The sequence below is a fragment of the Papio anubis genome, chromosome 7 (assembly GCF_008728515.1).
Source record: "Papio anubis isolate 15944 chromosome 7, Panubis1.0, whole genome shotgun sequence".
Classification (NCBI taxonomy): domain Eukaryota; kingdom Metazoa; phylum Chordata; class Mammalia; order Primates; family Cercopithecidae; genus Papio; species Papio anubis.
In genome coordinates this window covers 87832139-87853284 of record NC_044982.1, presented here as the reverse complement: position 1 = coordinate 87853284, position 21146 = coordinate 87832139, and the positions used below count along the sequence as shown (strand labels likewise).

General features: G+C 51.7%; 1 protein-coding gene across 5 annotated transcripts in view; it reads left to right on the top strand.

The window, feature by feature from the left end:
• Positions 1-16897, top strand: part of LRRK1 (leucine rich repeat kinase 1) — a 149787-nt gene extending 132890 nt beyond the window's left edge. For 3 of the 5 annotated variants that reach the window (XM_009211002.4, XM_017960966.3, XM_021940913.2), the window contains 7 exons: positions 1405-1599; positions 2536-2687; positions 5751-5868; positions 7219-7335; positions 9941-10794; positions 11233-11334; positions 13250-16897. In XM_009211002.4, coding sequence (XP_009209266.2) covers positions 1405-1599; positions 2536-2687; positions 5751-5868; positions 7219-7335; positions 9941-10794; positions 11233-11334; positions 13250-13427 — 1716 coding nt within the window. In that variant the 3' untranslated portion in view covers positions 13428-16897. The other 2 variants (XM_031668292.1, XM_031668293.1) reach the window with 2 other exon arrangements.
• Positions 16898-21146: the final 4249 nt, after the last annotated feature.

The window sequence follows — 21146 nt, the reverse complement described above, 5'->3', positions numbered from 1 at the left end:
TGAAGAGTCCAAGACAGAAACACGTCTGGATTTGGGCTCCAACTCACATTTAGATGTGCACAATGAGGACACAGGACCAGCCTTGCAGGGCACTCAGGAGGAGCAGACAGAATAAGGACGGTAAAGACCCCTGTCCTTAAGTCCTGGTCACAGGGTGCTGGCCAAGTTGAATGCCGAACCAGGAGAAGGGTGAAAGGACAAGCTGGCATCCCCAGGCAACTGTGCTGCCAGCCTCAGTTGAGACAATGACTAAATATTGATCTTCCGATAACATTTATCCCTGATGGCTATTTGGTAGATGCAGGCCCACAGACAACTTAAAGTCATCTTACCATGCATGTATTGCATCTAGTGCCAGCCTTGTTAATTAATCACCCAGCATTAAAATTCTCTTGTCTGTAATTTCTTATTATTTGGTGATTTTTCAGATGGTCATTGACTAATTGCTGTAGGAATGACCTGTGCATGTGTGGATTAGCTCAGCACCTGTGGCTGCTGCCCAAGATAGAAAAGGCAAATCAAAGCAACAAAAATAAGAGCTTCACAATAGTAGGTGACTTCAATAAGGAGGTCACCTTGAAACTCAGATTATCATGGAAACATTCACATTTAAAATTCTCAAGTCTATCTCAGCCATTCTCCTGCTAAAGTATTATTTCTTGACCCTTATAGGGGTCTGTATAAATTTTCCTTGCTGGACCTTTTTATGATTATGAAAATTAGAGAAGGCAACATGTCGTGATCCAGGAGACACTCCTTTTTTTATGAGTTGCATACACAGCACTTTTAGTACCAAGCACATCAAGCTGAGGGTATGTGTTTTCCTGCCTTGTCTTGCTACTCACGGATAAGGACCATGACCTCCTTGGAGTCCTTAATCAGTGACTAACAGCAAGTTCTCAGTATGTTTTATTGGACGGAAGGATGGATGGATGGATGGATGGATGGATGGATGGATGGATGGGACAATGGGCAAATGGACAATATAGTGGGAAGTCAGATGGATGGGTGGATGGAAAAGAGGAAGGATAGGAAGATAGATGGATAAATGTGCAGGACAGGTGGTCAGATGGATGGACAGATGAGAAGAATGGATAAATGTACAGGAAGACAAGCAAATGGATGGATGGATGGATGGATGGATGGATGGATGGATGGATGGATGGATGGATGGATGGAAAGAAGAAAGGGTAAGAAAATGGAGAGATAAATGGATAGAAGAGAAAGTGGTCAGATGGGTGGATGGATGGGTAGTTGGGAGGATGGATGGATAAATGGACAGAGGGACATGGTCAGGTGGTTGGTTGAATGTTTGTTTTCCTTGTCTAATTGTCAACCTCAGGGCCAACTAGTGAAGGCCACTGGGCCCAGGCAGGGACATGACTTGGCTTATTCTGTGCCCAGGTAGATATGTTCTCCTATGGAATGGTGCTCTACGAGTTGCTGTCAGGACAGCGACCTGCACTGGGCCACCACCAGCTCCAGATTGCCAAGAAACTGTCCAAGGGCATCCGCCCAGTTCTGGGGCAGCCGGAGGAAGTGCAGTTCCATCGATTGCAGGCGCTCATGATGGAGTGCTGGGACACTAAGCCAGAGAAGGTACTTGGGAGCACAGAGCCCAGGGCCCTGGGACCTCCTGCCATGTGGCAGAAGCTGTGGGTCCCCAGGGTATGTGTGTGTGGCTGCCCACCCGTCACAATTGGCGACCCTTCTCTGCTCATTTCTAGAGGGTGATATTTGCTGCTCCTAACATATCTACTTTCATTTTCTTTGTGTGTGCATGTCACTCTTAGGAAACAAACTTCCTTTTCCTCCCCAACTTTTGTGTTACTTCACCATGCAAACAAAGTATATCAACCCCTTTATAACAACACAGTCCCTGTGCAAGAACAGAGGGAATGTGGGTATCTCTTTCTAAAGTAACGGGGAAAAGGTTTGGTTGTGAGAATCAGAGATCATATTATAGTGTTAAGGCTAGTTTTTTGTTGGTGGTGTTTTTGTGTTTTTGGAAGAGGCTAGTGGTTTCAAGGTTAAAACTCATTTATTAAATCAAACGAGCTAGTTTAATGTATTGAGAGTAAACAGGATATTCTTTAGAAGAATGCATGTCCTTATCTGGGCATGGTGACATGGACTTATAGTCCCAGCCACTGGGGAGGCTGAGGCAGGAGGATCACTTGAGCCCAGGAGTTCAAGGCTGTGGTGCACTATGATCGCACCTGTGAGTAGGTTCTGCACTCCAGCTTGGGCAATATAGTGAGATGAAGAGTGTATGTCCTTGGCCTGGGTTGGAATACCTGGGGTTCAGCTAACCTGACCAGATGAGTTTAAATTGCCATAGCCAAGGGTGACCCAGATATCTGGATGGGTTTGCTCCTGACGTCTGAAGCTGTTTTAGCCTCTTGTTTGGATCCAATCTGAATGAACAGAATCCCTCATTTCTCCCTGGTTGAAGCTGGCTGACCTCATGGGCAGAATTGGCACCAATCTGGTTGTAAGTGACCTTGCTCCCTTCTGGTGGCTCCTCTCCCTCAGCGACCGCTGGCCCTGTCGGTTGTGAGCCAGATGAAGGACCCGACCTTTGCCATCTTCATGTATGAGCTGCACTGTGGAAAGCAGACAGCCTTCTTCTCGTCCCAGGGCCAGGAGTACACCGTGGTGTTTTGGGACGGAAAAGAGGAGTCCAGGTAAGCTCCTATGGCCTGCCCTGCCCTCTTTGAATTTGGGGTGGGAGGCCACTGTGGAATTTGGGAACAGAGTCCATGTTGACCACAATGAGAATTATTTAGCAGACAGTAGGGTCCAGAACCTGGTTAGACTGCATGCAAGAAAGAGCAGGGAGAGCAGAAGAAAGTCCACACAAACAGACGTGCATGTATGGTTTTGTGGTTAAGAGACACCAGAAATGAGTAGTATCTGCCAGGGTGTCTGGGGACATGAGGGCACTGTGGCATGTGCCTACAGTCCTAGCCACTCAAGAGGCTGAGGCAGGAGAATCCCCTAAGCCCAGGAGTTCAAGTTTAGCCTGAACGACATAGCAAGACCCCATCTTTTAAAAAATTAGAAAATTTAAAAACATTTTTTAAAAGGAAATGAGACCTGTCAGCCTGGTTATGTGACTTTCTCAAGAATGTTCTGCTGCCCCAGATTGCAGAAGGGGCAACAGGGTGGGTTTAAACAAAGTTGGGGTTTTGCCAGGAGGGAGAGAGGGGCAGGGGCGGGGTGTTTTCAAGGGAGTGATACAGAGATGGACCAAGGCACCTAAGTGAGGCCATAAATTCAGGGAGCACAACGGAAAGTACCAAAGGATCCTAGGTATTGCTAGAGTTAAAAAAAAATTTTTTTTAAACCTCAAGAGTTATGGTATTAGGTGGGGTGAGCTGAAAAAGTAGGAGGTGGCCATCAGAAAAGACATGCTTGCCATGGGGTGGGTGGGAGGCACCCAGTCAGTAGTAAAGACAGTATCTGGAGTATGACCTTTGCAGAGGGTGCCTGGGGTAGAGTGGGGGAATATCACTGAGCTTGAGACATAATAAGATAAATGGAACAGACTTTGCAGTTTCTCTTAGGTCAGTCTTCGTGAGTTTGCATCAGATTTTATGCCATTAGGACTGAGTGTTGTGACACAGATGCACTCTAAGAAATGATGCTGTAGAAAAGTTTTTCTGACCAGGCCTTGTGGCTCATGCCTGTAACCCCAGCACTTTAGGAGGCCGAGGCAGGTGGATCATTTGAGTTCAGGAGTTTGAGACCAGTCTAGGAAACATGGTGAAACCTTGTCTCTACAAAAATAAATAAATAAATAAAAACATAACAAAAATTAGCTGGGAATGGTGGCGAGCACTTGTAGTCCCAGCTACTCAGGAGGCTGAGGCAGAAGGATTGCTTGAACCCAGGAGTCTGACTCTGCAGTGGGTGGTGATTGTGCCACTGCACTCCAGCCTGGGTGACAGAGTGAGACCCTGCCTCAGAAAAAAGAGAAGTTATTCTAAAACACAGCAATGGAGCATGCCTTCCTGATGGGATGTACTCTAAGGACAAAACAAAAAGCAAACATATTAATTAAACAGATTTCAGTAATTATATTGTTGGTAGTACTGTTGTGATTGTTATTCTAAGATGCTGCTTGTGGTTGTGGAGTAAGTTAATGAGTAATTATATTGCTGTTGCTGGAAACCGTGATTTTCAGCATGGGCTAAAAGAGAAAGAGTTGTAAAATAGGGTAAGTAAAAGCCTGCAGTTCTGAATTGACTGGATGCACTCGTGATATGGTTGAAAAAAAATAAACACAAATTTCTCAGCTCTGCTCACTGAAAAGGCCTAAAAACAAGGACCAACCAAATGCCAGTGTGCACCCCTAGGACCTAGACTGTGCTCTCTAAGTACCAAAGTGAACCAGGGCTCATCAGAATCATGGCAGAGTCCAGGTCTGGGGCAGGAAGTGCGCCGGGAACATCTGCCACCCTAGAAGCAAGGACACCGTCAGACACTTCTGAGGGTGAATTGGAGGACCTGGAGCCAGACTGGCCCTGGGAGGCTGGGCCAGACCCTGCTCTGCTGGCCTAGAGACACACACGTGGCAGGTACCTGAGACAGTTCTGCTCAGGCCTCAGAAGACTTCCCAGAGGGAAGAGAGAGGCCTCTTCCTGTGACCTGTGAAGGTTCTTTAAAACTCACCGCTGGCCTGAAGAGAGGCTCACTCACAGAAAGGGAGGAGGGGGCTGGCCCAGAGCACACGGGCAGCCAAGCAGGGTGGAGCTGGACTTGAGATCTGTCTGAGAATTAAGGAAGGAAAGGAGGCGCGAGAGGCAGGGCAGCTGAGCAGGTAAATAGGATTCACATAGGACACAATTCCAGTTGCGGGGCCCAGGGGCAATTATTCTTTATGACTCTCTCTATTTTTAACTGTTTTCAAAGTAAAAGCTATTAGAATATCTTAGTTTTGTTTTTCTGATGCATAAAAAAATGAGGGGAAAAGGAGACAAATATACCTGAAGGAAGTTTTTGTTTGCTGTATTTTCTACCATGTCTATCATCTGCAAATACATTATCAGTCAACAGTGGTGAAGCTTTTTAAAATTTGGTAGTAGGAGAAACTTTATATTGAGAATGCTATTTGTGAGCTTAACGTACTCTCTTGAGTTTGAGGGACAGAGCTATGTGATGTGGGGTTTGTAACTTCCCAGTCGCATCAGCTTCAGCCTCCTCTTCCATGCAGTGGGTGCCCGGGATGCCTGCCACGGGCCGAGGGGAGGCAGCGATGCCGGGGACAGCGGCCTGGTGAGCCAAGGCTCTCGCAAACAACAAGCCATTAGTTCTCAGAGCACTCGTGCTGGGAGCACATTTTGAGTGCCCCCCACCCCAACCCAATCTCCTTTGGAATTCTCCCAACTTGTCTTTAACCCTGACTTTGTCTACTCTGCAGTGAGGGGCTCCCCACGTAACACGGGTGGGAAGGATATGGCTGGTGGGAGGGCCCCTCCTTCCTACTGGGGGCAACCGTCTCAACCCTCAGGGGTCACAGAAAGAGAACAGCCTTTCTTCCATGGGGAATGCCCTCCCTGCAGGTGACAGTCAAGCATTACCCTTCAGACAGAACCCAGCTCTGCCCTCTCAGAACGCAGCAGGATGCAACCCTGGGTGGGAGCAGGGGAGGTAAATGAGGCTCGCGGCTGGCCCAGGCCAGGCCTGGGGAAAGGAGGCAGCCCCTGGCCCCCAGGCACTGACCGCACAGTTGCTGCCACTTACAGGAACTACACGGTGGTGAACACAGAGAAGGGTCTCATGGAGGTGCAGAGGATGAGCTGCCCCGGGATGAAGGTGAGCTGCCAGCTCCAGGTTCAGAGATCCCTGTGGACAGCCACCGAGGTAAGCACTGCCCATAGGCCTGCCCACCGAGGTAATCACTGCCCACTGGGTGCAGCCCCTGGGTGGGGGCCACATTCATAACAATACAGGACACCAGGTCAAGTGAACTTTCAGATTAACCCCCAGTGCATCCCCGTGCAATCCCAGAGTAATGCCATGAACCCCGTGAAGTAGCAGCCTGTAACCAAGGGCAGCTCAACCCTGCCTGCTGCTGGCTGGCGGCCAGGATTTGGGATGGTGAGGACCAAATGTAGACCCTCAGCAGGAGGAGAGACCCAGGAAGCTAGGGACATGCCTGGGTTTCCCATAACACTGCCGAGTCACTCAGCTCCGAAGGCCTCTTGCCTTCACATCAGGGAAATCAGGGAAGTCACTAGAAGGCCTAAGGAGGGGTGTTCTGAGAAATCCCGAGAGAACTGGCCAAACACAAATGTTCTGAGGCAGGCTGGGCACAGTGGCTCACGCCTGTAATCCCAGCACTTTGGGGTAGGCCGAAATAGGCAGATCGCAAGGTCAAGAGATTGAGACCATCCTGGCCAACATGGTGAAACCCTGTCTCCGCTAAAAAATACAAAAATTAGCTGGGCATGATGGTGCACAAGTGTTCCCAGCTACTCAAGAGGCTGAGGCAGGAGAATCGCTTGAACCCGGGAGGTGGAGGTTGCACAGAGCCGAGATCGCACCATCGCACTCCAGCCTTGTGACAGAGTGAGACACCGTCTCCAAAAAAAAAAAATTGTTCTGAGGCTGTGGGTGCAGGGATAGATTGGTGCAACTTTTCCTCGGGGCAGTTTGGAAGTGTGTTCACATATGTATCAGAAATCTCAAAAGCATGCTTACCACTTAAGCCTCGGAAATCTCAGTGTTAGGAAACATCTGACAACACTAGCCAAAGTAGGTGCACCCCAGTCCCAGGCAGCCAAGAGATGCTCCCACATCATTTCCTGCTAGAATGAGTGAGAGCAAGGGCTCTGCCTACAGCGTGCTGTCACATGGAAAGAACAGTGAGAAGATAGCATTGCAGCGTGAGTCCACTTTGCCGGTACCAGGTGCACATACAAATACCACAGAGAGCCTCTGAGAGGCTGTGGCCCCAAATTCCAATGGTGGTTTTCTCTGGGGAATAGATTATGGGCTATTTTCTGTTTCCTCTTTAGACTATTCTGTCTTTTTCAACGTTTCTACAAAGAACAGAAATACATAAACAACCCACCAGAACGTGTCAATCCATGTAGCTTTCCAAGACCCACAGGGGATCCCCAAGGCTGAGTGCATCCTCATGGGAATGCCTCCGGAAATGCCAGACACTTTCCAGCCTGGGTCTCACAGTGGACCTGTCTGCCTCTGCAGGACCAGAAAATCTACATCTACACCCTCAAGGGCATGTGTCCCTTAAACACACCCCAACGGGCCTTGGACACTCCAGCTGTCGTCACCTGCTTCTTGGCCGTGCCTGTTATTAAAAAGGTGAGGTCAGGGCAAAGGCGGGTATGCAGGTGTCTGATGTGCTTCCATGCCTGGGAGGCGTCTCCTAGCTGGGAACAGCCCGAAGCTGTGTCAGGGTGGGGACTGCAGAGCCACACCTTCTAGGACCACCTGGCCTAGGACACAGCCTTAGAGACAGTGGGAGGAAAGATATCAGATCTGGTCCATCATTAGTGCCTTCTGGTTTGCAAAAACCTAAGTCCTCAGCCAGACTGAGGGCCGAGTGAAAACCCCCTTTCACATGCAAATGCCCTGACTCAGGTGGAATGACTGTTGGTGCAAATGGCACAGTGAGTAGTCATGTGTGTGCCCTTCCCCTTCAGAGGGCAGTGGCATCCGGAGCCTCTTTCCCACCTGCCCAGGCCAGAGCCACCCCACAGCCACTTGGTCACCAGGTCCTGGAGGTCCTGATCTTCTTCCCTCCATCTCTGCCTCCCACCAAGTACTCACCATCTACACCAAACACAGTTTCTCCTTGTCCAGCATGGCCCTGCAGACTCATCTCTTTAACTTCCTAGCCCTGGCCTTTCTAAATGAGACCCCAAGGGGCACTCTCCCCAATAAAGGGCCCAGCCAGCTGTGCTACACCTTGGGATTAGCCCCAGCCTCTGTGAGGCTGTCCTCCGGACCCTGCCGGCCCCAGCACCCTCCCCACAAAGCACCCGACTCTGTGCTGGGCCCTTCACATCCCAGCACCTCTTCCCAGACCTCCTCCGATTCAGCTCTCAAGACCAAAGGCCTTGGCCCCTCCTTTGAGAAGCTGCCCCTCAGTGGGAGGCAGTTCCCTGGCTTTTCCAGGCTCCTCCGCCCACAGGATTCAGTCACGGCTCAGGCAGTTCTGGTTTCATCCACCCTGAGGGGCCTGTCTGTGTAGTAGGCACCCTCGGTAAATGCACAAGAAGCCTTTACTGGTGTTGCTTTGTTAAAATGTGGTGACTGTCATCATCCAATTCCAGTTTGCCCATCTACAAAATAGGCATAAGAAGAGACAGAGAGAAGGCCTAGCATACCCAAAGGTCTAGGCCGGTGCACTTGGTAAAAGAGCATTATTATTACTTCTGGATGGAAGCAAAACACATGAACTCTTCTCTTCACCCTTCTTCAGTTTCATTTCTTTAAAAAAAAAAAAAAAAAGTATGAAATAAACCTTAGAGTCATTTATGACCATGGCCCCACAGCAGGGCTAGGCAGCTTGGGACCCGGCCCGCACCAGAGCACAGGAGAACACGACACAAAGTGTTATTGAGGCCACCGCTGGCCAGAGCCCCCAGCCAGGGCACCACCTCCTGCACGACCAGAGGGAATAAAGCGTGCTCTGTGCAGGGCCTCCTGTGCAGGGTGTCTGCCCCCTCCGAGGCCGCCAGGGCAGAGCCTGCATTCTTGCACGCGCACGCACGTTCACACCCAGCCGGAACGTGGTGCTCACCGCCCTGGCCGGGGCCTGAGCCAGGACTCCAGATACAGACCTGGAGCCTATTTGCCTTGGCTGCCTTCTTTCCCTAAAATCCTGGGGATGGATTTCGATACGCTTTCTTACAGCATGTTGTCCTGGACAGTGAGCTACGGGTCTCCATTCCATTTCCCTGCACAGCCAGCCTCCTGAGCTCCCCAGCTCCCCACAAGGAGGCTTTCTGCCCTGCCCCCTCACTGGCATGAGGCCCAGCTCCCTGCTCTGCCCTGACTCCAGCTTTGTTCTGTAGACCTCTTCCCATCCCCACCACAGCCGACGTGGTGTCTAGGCTGCGAAGCTGCACTGTATTCCTGGCTCTGCCCTGGGAGGTGCCCTGGGGTGGTCTGGGGTGGGCCCAGCATTCAGCATGGTCCCTGCAACTTTGGCCTCTGCCCAGTGATCTCTGGCGGGTGTAGAAGAGCTCATGCTTCATTGAGAAGGTGGGGGGCACCCTGAGGACCCTGTCAATGTCAGCTGAACCACAGGCATCTCAGATAGATGTAAGCTGGGATGAGGGCTTAGCAGGCTGAGACAGGCCTCCACGAGAGGGTTGAGTAGGAAGCAATTTCTTCCAGAACTAGTTCAGCAAACACATGTCCACCTGGAGCAGGAGCCAGGTGGAGTCACAGGGCCACCAAGATGAAGGAGACTGAGCCCTTCCCTGTGCCAGGCCAGTGCCACGGGGATGCTGTTGGGCTGGGAGCCCGTCCTTATGGAACACTCCACCTGGTAGGGGGGTGGCAGGCAGGGGGCAGTGCACAGACACTTGCCATGCCCACACTGCCGCCACGTTAAGCACACCCAGAAAAGGGCGGGCACCAGGTCCTGCCTCTGAAGGAGGCCTTGGTGGCCTCAAGGAGAAGGCAGCTCCCTGCTGCTCGCCCTGCAAGAAGCTGGCACAAGCAGAGGCGGCCCATGTGGTCCAGGTGACACGCGGTCTCACTTGGTGCCACAGGCCCTGCCTCTCGGTGGCATATTCCTTTCTTTGCTGCAGGGATGGTAGACATGGCTCTGCTGAGTCAGAGCTCACTTCCTTAGGAGCAGCCCCAGCCTTTCTAAGAGCTTGGCTGCCCTGAAGCGTGTTGGTGGAACGTGTGAAATGGAAGGATGTGACCCATCCCTGTCTCCTTCCTGCAGAATTCCTACCTGGTCTTAGCGGGCCTTGCCGATGGGCTTGTGGCTGTGTTTCCCGTGGTGCGGGGCGCCCCAAAGGACAGCTGCTCCTACCTGTGCTCACACACAGCCAACAGGTCCAAGTTCAGCATCGCAGACGAAGACGCACGGCAGAACCCCTACCCAGTGAAGGCCATGGAGGTGGTCAACAGTGGCTCTGAGGTCTGGTACAGCAATGGGCCGGGCCTCCTTGTCATTGACTGTGCCTCCCTGGAGATCTGCAGGCGGCTGGAGCCCTACGCGGCCCCCTCCGTGGTTACGTCGGTCGTGTGCAGTTCTGAGGGCAGAGGGGAGGAGGTCGTCTGGTGCCTGGATGACAAGGCCAACTCCTTGGTGATGTACCACTCCACCACCTACCAGCTGTGTGCCCGGTACTTCTGTGGGGACCCCAGCCCCCTCAGGGACATGTTTCCCGTGCGGCCCTTGGACATGGAACCCCTGGCAGCCAGCCACACTGCCAACCCAAAGGTGCCCGAGGGGGACTCCATCGCGGACGTGAGCATCATGTACAGTGAGGAGCTGGGCACACAGATCCTGACCCACCAGGAGTCACTCACCGACTACTGCTCCATGTCCTCCTACTCCTCATCCCCACCCCGCCAGGCTGCCAGGTCCCCCTCCAGCCTCCCCAGCTCCCCGGCAAGTTCTTCCAGCGTGCCTTTCTCCCCTGACTGCGAGGACTCAGACAGGCTACACGAGCCCAGTGCCGCCTCTGACAGGTCTGAGCATGACCTGACCCCCATGGACGGGGAGACCTTCAGCCAGCACCTGCAGGCCGTGAAGATCCTCGCCGTCAGAGACCTCATTTGGGTCCCCAGGTGAGTTTCCCGAGGTGAGGGCACCATCGAGGGCATGCCCACAGAGCAAGGAGACCCCCTGGGAGCCAGGGAGACCCGCTGGCTTCCTTAAAGGTCATGTGGGGACCCAGCAGGTGCTGTGCTTCCAAGAAGGTTGGTTCCCTCCATTGGGAACGGGAGTGATATCTTTAGCAAGTCTAAGAGTGGCTGCACCGAAGCTTATTGCCTGCCAGAGAGCTTAAGGTGCGACACAAGGAAAGCCACAATCAACTGTGATTCAGCTTCCACTGGGAAAATTCTCCTCTGCTTTGGGGTCTGTCCCCTCCCCATAACTTAATCCCTTAGCAGAAACTGCATGTCCGTTGCCTCCCTCCCGCACCCTTCTCCACACCGGCTTCATTCCCCCGAGAGCACGGCTACCGACAAAAACGCTTCCCCTTCTGGGTTTTGGTTGCTTAGGCGCGGTGGAGATGTTATCGTCATTGGCCTGGAGAAGGATTCTGGTGCCCAGCGGGGCCGAGTCATCGCCGTCTTAAAAGCCCGAGAGCTGACTCCACATGGGTAAGACTGAGTGGCAGCTCCTTTAGGACCCAGGCAGCAGCATGAGCACAGAAGGCCCCATAGCCAGGTCTTGCACAGTGGCTTTGCTGCCCCTCCATTCTCCCAAATAGCGTATCCACCAACTTGGCTATAAGGCAAAGTGGAAACAAGATGGGGCCCCGCAGACAGCTCCTAGGGGCTCCACACTGGCCATGGCTCCCTGTTTCTGGAGTACCCAGTGCACCTGTAGATCAAGTACCCTACCTAACGAATGCCTCCAGGGCCAGAATTCAGCTGCAGTTGACATGCAGATGCATCCAGGTGATTGATTCACTGTTCTTCCTGCCAAGCAGGAAACCCTACCCGAGGTGTCCACCTGCCCACACAGCACCCTATGGGGACAGATGACATAGGCACACCTTGTCATCTCCAAGCCTGGGGTCTCAGCTCCTGCCCTTCCTGGGCTGAGGCATGGTTCAGTACCTGTCTGTGGGTGGGTACCCCCAGGATTATGCCAGTCTCCTCTGCGAGGGTATGCTGGGCAGGGTGGCCTATCCCGAACATGGTCTACATGGCTGGAGTGATGTGAGGCTGGTACCAGCTGCAGCTCCCCACAGTGTTTACACCCCTCACTTTGACTACCGAGCCCCACATGGTAAATCTCCCTTACGAAAAGTCCTCAATTCAAATTGTGTGTGTGTGTGTGTGTGTGTACTTTGGAGCTCTTCCACTTCACACTAGGCCTGTTTTCCTGTAGCGTGAGTTATCCCCCATCTCTGGGCAAGTGGGTTTTTATTTCACCTGGAGCATAAGAGGGTGGAGAAACCCCAGTCAGCTTGTTTCTCCCAGAGCAGGACAATGACCAAGGAGGCATCCATGGCAGTCTCACTCCCTTGCCTGCCAGCTTTGAACTTTGGCAGTGAATCCCGGGCCAGTGACCCTTGCTCTGTTAGTGGTTCTGGAAGCAAGATCTGGATCTGCTCCTGAGCTCTGCCAGAGTCTGTGGCTGGAAGCCTTGAACTGACGGAGTTCCCAGCTTGCAGGTTGGCCTTCTGGAGGAAATGGGTGTGCAGCACCCAGGTTGGGACCTTGGCATACCTGCCGTTAGTGTCCTAGTGTTTAGTTGTTGTTGTTTTTCCTATCCATCCCCTAAAGCCAGATTTCACCTCTTTCTCGCTATAGGGAGAAAGAGGCCCCAGCAGTCAGCCTAAGGGGAGGCCCTGGCAAGACCATGCGGAGTCAGAGGTCCCTGGACATCCCAGTTTGCAGGAGCACCTCAGTGCCACGCAGGCTGCACACACGGGGCACAGAGGGAGGAAAGGAAGGCAGTTAGTATGTGCTCGGGGTGGGGCAGCAGCAGGGCAGGGAGGCTGCACTGCGGCCCAAAAGGAAACTTGTAGCGCACCCACCAATCCTGCAGAACTGTCCACAGTTTCAAAAAATGTATATAGTGATGACTTTGGGGCAGTGGGTTTTCCATTTAATATATGAGCCTGTATTTCCTAAGTGTGTAGAAACAGAATGAGAGAAGAATCACATTGAGCTTAGTGGCAAGGGAGTTGAGTTAAACTCTGTCATGAGCCATTCACAAGCAGAAATTTGGTTCATTGGTGTTTTCTGGATGCTTTGAAGTTAAGTCACGGCTGCCTGATCTGATTGCTTCTGTGGCTTTCCAGGGAGTCGGACTCTTACAGACAAAGCCCATGGAAGTGAACTCATGCCCACAGCCCATGTTTGGACTTTATAAAGCCTAAGCCCGCAGGCTGGGCCACCGGGGAGAAGTGGTGCATCTGAGCACACCCCAGAGAGGGCTGGCAAGCAGACATACTCCCCTCCCCTTAGCCTGCTCTGCCTTCCTCAGAAGGCCCAGGGTGAGGGTCCCAACCCCACCCAAGTGGGGACCCTGTGAGTTTCCTCAGACCCCTTCTCTCTGCAGGGTGCTGGTGGATGCTGCTGTGGTGGCAAAGGACACTGTTGTGTGCAGCTTTGAAAACGAAAACACCGAGTGGTGCCTGGCTGTCTGGAGGGGCTGGGGCGCCAGGGAGTTTGACATTTTCTACCAGTCCTATGAGGAGCTGGGCCGGCTGGAGGCTTGCACACGCAAGAGAAGGTAATTCCTGTGGAATGACAGTCACACATGCAGAGCTGGCTGGTCCCAGGCTGCAGCCTGACCCCTCTGCCATCAGCCTCTAGTTCTCCAAGGACCTAGAAGACAGATGGAGCTCTCCCCTGAACTCCTTGACTCCTTGCTGCTAAGAAGTGCTGAGAAGTTACCCGCCTGGCGGTGGCTCCAGGGTTCTCTGGTTCTCCGGAGCAGAGTTATCTGAATACCCCATCCCCCAACTGCTGATTTCACAGCCCCAGGGAAGACAGTGGTATCAGGCCGGGCAGGGCCTCCGCTGGCCTCCTCCATCAGTTTCCAGGAGCAGGGGTGGAGGATCCCGTTCTGAGCTGGGTCAAACAAAGTAGGGCCGGGCCTTCCTGCCATCCCCGGGTCTCAGATGGAATTACACTAGAGGCCCTCGGTTGGGAAGCAGTTGAGGTAGAGCAGGAGGGGGGCTGTAACCCCTGCCCTTTCCCCGCCGGAGACCTCAGGCTCTCAGCACATTCCACAGGCTCCTGAGTCCCTGAGGCCTGGGCCAGCTTGGTCAAGCCAAGATCAGATGTCTCTGTGTTCGGGAAGGTCTCCGTGTGGGAAAGCCCTCGGAGGACACTGGGTGAGGAGCGTTGCCCCATCCGGAGAATGAATGAGTTCCTTTAAGCGCCGCAGCCAGAAAGCCCAGAGGCGCATAGTGCGAGTGCACCAGCTTAGCCTTTACATTCCTCTCCACTGACAAAAGGAAGGGGAAACTCAATCAGCAGGACTTCAGAAAGGGCCTTGTGTTTATAGCTTTGTCAAGTAAATTTGGACGCAGCTGGAGCACAAGCCCTGTTTGTTTGCACATAAAAATCTTGTTTATCACTTTTAAAAATTCAGTAATATCTCAGCGGTCAGGCTTCTGGTTGTGAAATCACATTGTATGGGATTTATACCAAATTATGTATTTGCTAAACTTTCGCTCCACACGTGTACAGCAGAGTACGAAAAGGAAAATTGTCCACAGGGGGTTTATGGATACAACAGCAAACATTGTATAAATTATGCACATGTATGTATTACACACATGCACACATATATGCACACACATGTGCAAACATAGCCACTTTTTTGTCAAGGGTTACCCTTTGGGGCTTCTTAAACCAGAATGGGAGTTTGAAAGAGAGATCATACTCCAGCTGAAGTTTGTTGACCCTTTTCTAAAATTAAAAAGATCAAATTTAGTATTTGCGGGATATGCAGGGGGATGAGACTCTTTTAATCTCAAAATAAACAGATTCTTTCAAGAATGAAGCTGTGGCCTCTGTCTTTCGAGTGCTTATGACCACAGCACAGACTCAGTCCCTCCCAGACCCACTGGCTGTCCGGGGGCAATGGGCAGCCCCTCCTTGCCCACTGTACCAACATGCAGGTGGCCCCTGAGCAGCTTCCAGGGGTGGAGACACTGCTCTGTCAGTCACAGGTTGGAAAAAGCGAGTTCCCCTACTTTTTTTTTTGTGCCAGCCTGGGCACCAAGTCCCAGGGGGTTAAGGGTCTGTGCTTCCTGTCCACCTTCCTGCCATTCTCTCACCCTCATCCCACAGCAGGGCCTCAGGAGTCCCACTCTCCCTCTCCTTTCATTCCAGTGCACCACAGCTGCCCAGTTAACCTCCAGATACAAACCAGAGTCTGTCTGCCCCAGGTCCCAAGCTTTTGCTTGGGCATCACCTGAGGCCAGGCTGCTTTGCAGGCATCAGGCACCAAACTCACCCTCTCCTACTCCTGGAAAAGCCCAGCCCCAGGCCTCACAGAGCCACGGGAGGGGATCTCTTCACGCCACAGTTAGAAATCGTATAGGCCTGAAGTCCCAGCTACCCAGGAGCCAAGGCAGGAGGATCCCTTGAGCCCGGGAGTTGGAGGTTACAGTGAGCTATGATCACACCAGCTTTCTAGCCTGAGTGACAGAGCAAGACCCAACTCTTAAAAAAAAAAAAAAATACAGGAAATGACTAATGCACTTGACTCCATGAAATTGAAACTTACATGGAAAATTAGTCCAAAGCCTAAAAGTAGACTATCAACTGAGAAAAAAAAATTGCAATACAAATGAGAGACAAAGACCTGACTTATCTTCATTACAGAGAGTTCGTGATATCAATAAGAAACAGAAAACCTGAAAGGTAAACAGGTTAAGTGCATGGGCAGCAATCAAATTACAAAGAAACAGACAGACCCTTAAACATCAATGCTTGACCTCACCCAACAGCAAGGAAACAGTCCCGACGACAGTAAAGTGTCACTTACCACCTCATGTTGGCAGAGGGTGCATCTCCTTCTTGAACACCTACTAAGTGTCAGGCACTGTCACCGGAGACACAGTCAAGAATTTCTGTGTTTTGTATGTGTGTGTTTTTGTTTTGTTTTGTTTTTGTTTTTTGAGACGGAGTCTTGCTCTGTCGCCCAGGCTGGAGTACAATGGCGCGATCTCGGCTCACTGCAACCTCCACCTCCCAGGTTCAAGCAATTCTCCTGCCTCAGCCTCCCAGGTAGCTGGGATTGCAGGCATGCACCACTGCACCACAACACCCAGCTAATTTTTGTATTTTTAGTAGAGACGGGGTTTCACCGTGTTGACCAGGCTGGTCTTGAACTCCTGACCTCAGGTGATCCACCTACCTCAGCCTCCCAAAGAGCTGGGATTACAGGTGTGCGCCACCTGGGCTGGCTGAATCTCTGCTTTTAGGAGCTCACTCCTCATAGGTAGAGTTGACAATGAGCACACAAACACGTGAGATAGTAGAGCAGCTGGACCACCCAGTTGGGCAATTGGTGGCTTGGCCTAGGGCTGTTATATTTAACTGAGGCTGCGGAGGCCTGCAGCCTGCACCAGGAGGTACAGTGTGAGACTGAGGAATGGGAAGAAGGCATTCCGTGGAGCTCTGAGGACACTAGGTGCAAGGGCCTTGCACATGCAAAGGCCCTGTTGTGGGATCAAGCCACTGTGTGGGAGGGACACGAAAGCCTAGCGTGGCTGGAGCCTTGAAGGAGGGGACTGGGCACACAAAATTGCAAGTGTGGGTCACTGCTGAAGCTCCTGGCAGTTTTAAGCGGGATTATTAGATGATTTAGTCATCTTTACAAATCACTTTGCTGAATGTAGGATGGATTAATGAGGGGGTAGTTGGAGGCTACCCCTTGGAGGACATTTTGGCCTTATCTACCAAAATTTCAAATGCACATACCCTCTGACCCAGCAGTTCCACTTAAGCACTTGGTCCTGAAATATTCATAAAAGTGCCCAAAGATACAGAACAAGGATGTGCATTGTAGCATCTCTTAGAATATGGCCCCAAACAGGAAGCAACCCAAACCTCTATCAGGAGGGAGGTCATAAAATTCCTGCACATGCAACAATGCGATCCTCTGCAGCCTGTCAACGAGGCAGGCAGCACTAACTGTGCAGGACTGGAATGTTCTCCAAGATAAAATAAATGCATTTATTTGAAAGCAGCTTGCAGCACAGTGTGTATTGAGTTACCATGTGTGTAAAAAACCTTATAGAGCTCCACGTGTATGCACAGGGAAAATATCCCGAAGGACACCCAAGGACGTGGTAGACACTGGTTGCCTCTGGGGAGAACTGAGGACTGGCATAGAGGAGTGAACCTTTATTTTTATTGCACACCTTTCTCTCTGCACCCCGAATTGTGTGCATGCCCTATTATGGAGGTAATTAGGCTGGGAAGGGCCTCTTCCCTGAGCCCAATAGTTGGCTCTTGGCGCTCTTGGCCTTGGTCTCTAGAGGTAATGGAGAGGAGTCCCCCTTTCTCCCCTCTCCTCTGTGGGTGTCTTACTCCATCGTGTCTTACTCCATCGAGGGCAGGTCCTGGGGCAGGGCTAGGTCCTGTCCCTCTAACTTCATGGTCCTGGCTGAACCAGAACCTCCTTGGCTATCTTTGGGATGCAGGCACAGAGCCCCAGGTGAGGTGGATGGCTACAGCACGGGGACAGGTATGAGGGGCTGGGCACAGGGGGCCAAGGTCAATTGGCTCTGACCCTGGTCCACCTTTGCCCTGGAATGAGGAGGGTGTGCAGCCCAGGTGCAGGGTCAAGGCCCCCCACTCCCCAGTAGATGGCACCCAGGCCTCCTCCCGCCCACCACACTGCCCCTGGGAAAGCATTGGCCTGATGACTAGTCACTGGCTGAGCCATCACCACCTTCCAGGGCCACTGATTTCTCAGACCTGCAGGGTCTTTGCAAAGAGCCTGCCTGGGTCCGGGAGCCTGCCAGAGCCCTTCTCCCTCATAGCGCCTCCAGGGCTGGAGCATGGGCAGGCTTCTCTGGTGGAAAGCACTGGGGAAGCCCCAAAGGGGATATAGTAACACAGAAACTCCTCCAACGCTCAGAAAAACCTGAAACACGCTGAGAGGCAAACAGCAGGCTGCTGCCCTAGAAGGAGCCACATTTTCCAGCATGTCAGGGCCTGAGGCCTCAAAGTCTCTGCAGGAACAGGGAGTGGGGCGAAGGGTGGGTGGCTGGGGAATGGAGAATGGAGTCAGGGTATGCGGGTAAGTTAGTTATAATAGCACTTTAACAATCACTGTGGCAGAAACTGCTAGTTGCAGCCCCTTCTGCTTAGTATCAGACCCTGATTTTGTTGGTGCATCCTTCCCCAGCCACCTTTGCAGGTGGGGTGGCCCTGGGACTGAGCTGCAGCCAGGGGTGACTTGGATGTTGTCAAGTAGGGCTTCAGGGAACTCCATCAAAGGGGGCTGAGTCAGTGGAGGCCCCTTTGACCCTGCCCCTGCCTCCTCTTTCCTGGTGGGACGGAGGGCCCCAGGAGGGCCTGGGGCAGTGATGGGGGACAGTTCACCAGCTCTGGCTGCTAACCTTCAGGCTTCATGTGACCTTATGGAAAAGGAACCCACTTCCTTGTTTAAGCCAGCATTTTTCAGCTCTCTATGACTAGCAGCCAAATGCAGTTCCTAATGATCAGATACATTTTCCATTAGCCCCACCAGAGCACTAAGAGTCAGCAAGTGAGCTGGCTGTAACTAACTTCTGTTTAAGTCTAGGCAGGGGGACCTAAGAACCGTGGATTGGAGCGCCGTGTGCCAGGCGCGCCCCTGCTCACCTGTGCATCGTGAGAGCTGGGTGTGGTGTAGTCCACAGTTCTTCCCAAGGCAACAAGCAGTCATTTTGCACCAAATCACAGTCACAGAGAGGGTCCAGGGTTTCATCCAAGTCACCCAAAGGCCAAAACTTAAGGTGTGGTGACTTTGATGTCCTGCAAGTTTAAATTCCACCCTGGACAGGCTACCCCAGCTCTGCAGCCCTGTTTTCTCCTCTGTCATCAACAATTCCTGATGGGATCGGCACAGGGACTAGGAGAGCCCCCACCAGGGCAAGGACTCCCATCTTTGGCCGTGAGACCCGTCTTTCCTGTCTGGGAAGGGCACGCTGAGGGAAGCACACAATCCTCCTTGAGAACCACTTAGGGGAAACACAAGCAGTCCTGTTGCTGTCAACTATTCCAGGGTTCACCATAAATCACCTCTCTGTTTTTTCTGAAATAATCAGGAAGACTTTTATGAACATCTTTACTTGAGAACTGAGTTAAGGTGTAACACATAGAAGAATAAATGGATGCTGATGGATGAGTGTAATAAGATCACGGGGATGTTTAAGAGTCCCAATTTGGAACATACGGGTTTTGTTGTTGTTGTTGTTGTTGTTGTTGTTTCTTAGATGGAGTCTGGCTCCCGTGGTGCAGGCTGGAGTGCAGTGGCACGACCTTGGCTCACTGCAACCTCCACCTCCCGGGTTCAAGCGACTCTCCTTCTTCAGCCTCTCAAGTAGTTGGGATTACAGGGGTGCGCCACCAGGCCCGGCTGATTTTTGTATTTTTAGTAGAGATGTGGTTTTCCCATGTTGGCCAGGCTGGTCTCGAACTCCTGACCTCAGGTGACCCACCCACCTCAGCCTCCCAAAGTGCTAGGATTAGAGGCGTGAGCCACTGCACCCGGCCTGTAAAATATGTTTTTTAAAAATGAACTAATAATAATGATGGACACACAAATAAAATTAATTTCCACTTTGCCATCAATGGTCTCTGCCACCCCCAGGGCTGTCACCAGGCTCCCTGCTCTTCTGGGCCTATGGTTGGGCTGCGTTCTTTGGCCCACTGAGGTCTGTTGGTGGGTCCTAGGGGAGAGGGACTAGTTAGTGCTGGTAAATACGTGCTGAGTGCAAGGGCACTGTCACCTCTCTCGCCGTCCACAGGCAAGAGCCCTGCACTTCCTGCGTGAGACCACCCTGTCAGGGCACTCCTTCCCTCCACCCTGGGCCCTGCAGCATTCGCTGGTGGTTGCTCAGTCAGCCTGAGTGCAGGAGAGATGACCTGGAGTGCCCAGGCAGCTCGCCACGGACACGTATCAAGAACAAGAAGCAAAGCCTGTGGTTGGGGCCACTGGGAGCTGGGGGTTTGGTGACCTGAGCTCACCCAGCCCATTCTGATTGATCTGTGGCCCTGACACCCTGCCAGCACTCATGCCCAGACCACCCAGCATGCTCACACACAGACTCGCACCCCTGGCACCAGCTCCATGGAGCTGTCCCCTGCTCTGTAAGAAGAAACAGCCCAGCTCTGCCTCCCCAGCCTGGGAACTTCTCAAGGGAAGGTACAGAGAGGTGAAGTCTTAACAGGCAAAGGAATCCCATCCAAAAAGAAGGTGGGGGTGGCCAGGGGACAGCAACCTAACATGTGAAATTGGAAACATCCACATGAACTCATGACCTTTAATTGTAGAAAGAAGTCAAAATATGGAAGCAGTGGTTGCCTCTGGGGAGGGAATCAGATGGCTAGGCGGGACCGTTCTTAACATGACTCTTACTTATTTTTAAAGCAAATGGAAATGAATACACATCATCAAAAATATTTTCTAGCTCTGTCATGAAGAGTGGTCCAGGGAGTAGCACTTTCTTGCATTCAAAAACACGTACACACACACCACACACATATATATACATAGACATACACACCACACACCTACACATGCATACACTCGTATATACATACAGGCACATATGCACATGGCATACATACTCATACACACATATATACATATACCACGTTCAGAGATACATACACACACGTGACACATGCGTCCTCATGCACACACACCACACACACATACATGCATAGAGACACACACCACACACTGACACATGCATACACTCGTATACACATACAGGCACATTTACACATGACACACACATTCATGTGCACATATGCACACATCACACACACGTACACATACATGCATATGCAAATATACATATGACACAAAAATGCTCATACACACACACCACACACACATATATACAGCTATACACACACACTCATATACACATACACGCACACTTACACATGACACACATGCTTATGCACACATACGCATATATGCAGATACATATATATATACAAACGACACACGTGTATGTGCACACACATATGCCACACACCATACACACACACACAACACACACACACATGCATATACACACACAGACATGCACACGCATGATTTACAATGGGCCTGGGACAGGCTGCATACCCAGGGATTTCAGGGCAGTGTCCACTGAAGTGGACAGTGACTTGTTAACTGGTTCACTGAAATAATGCCAGTTGTCAAAAGTTGCAATGATACCAATGCAGTTACTAGAAAGCATACAAATTGTAGTGATAATGGAAAA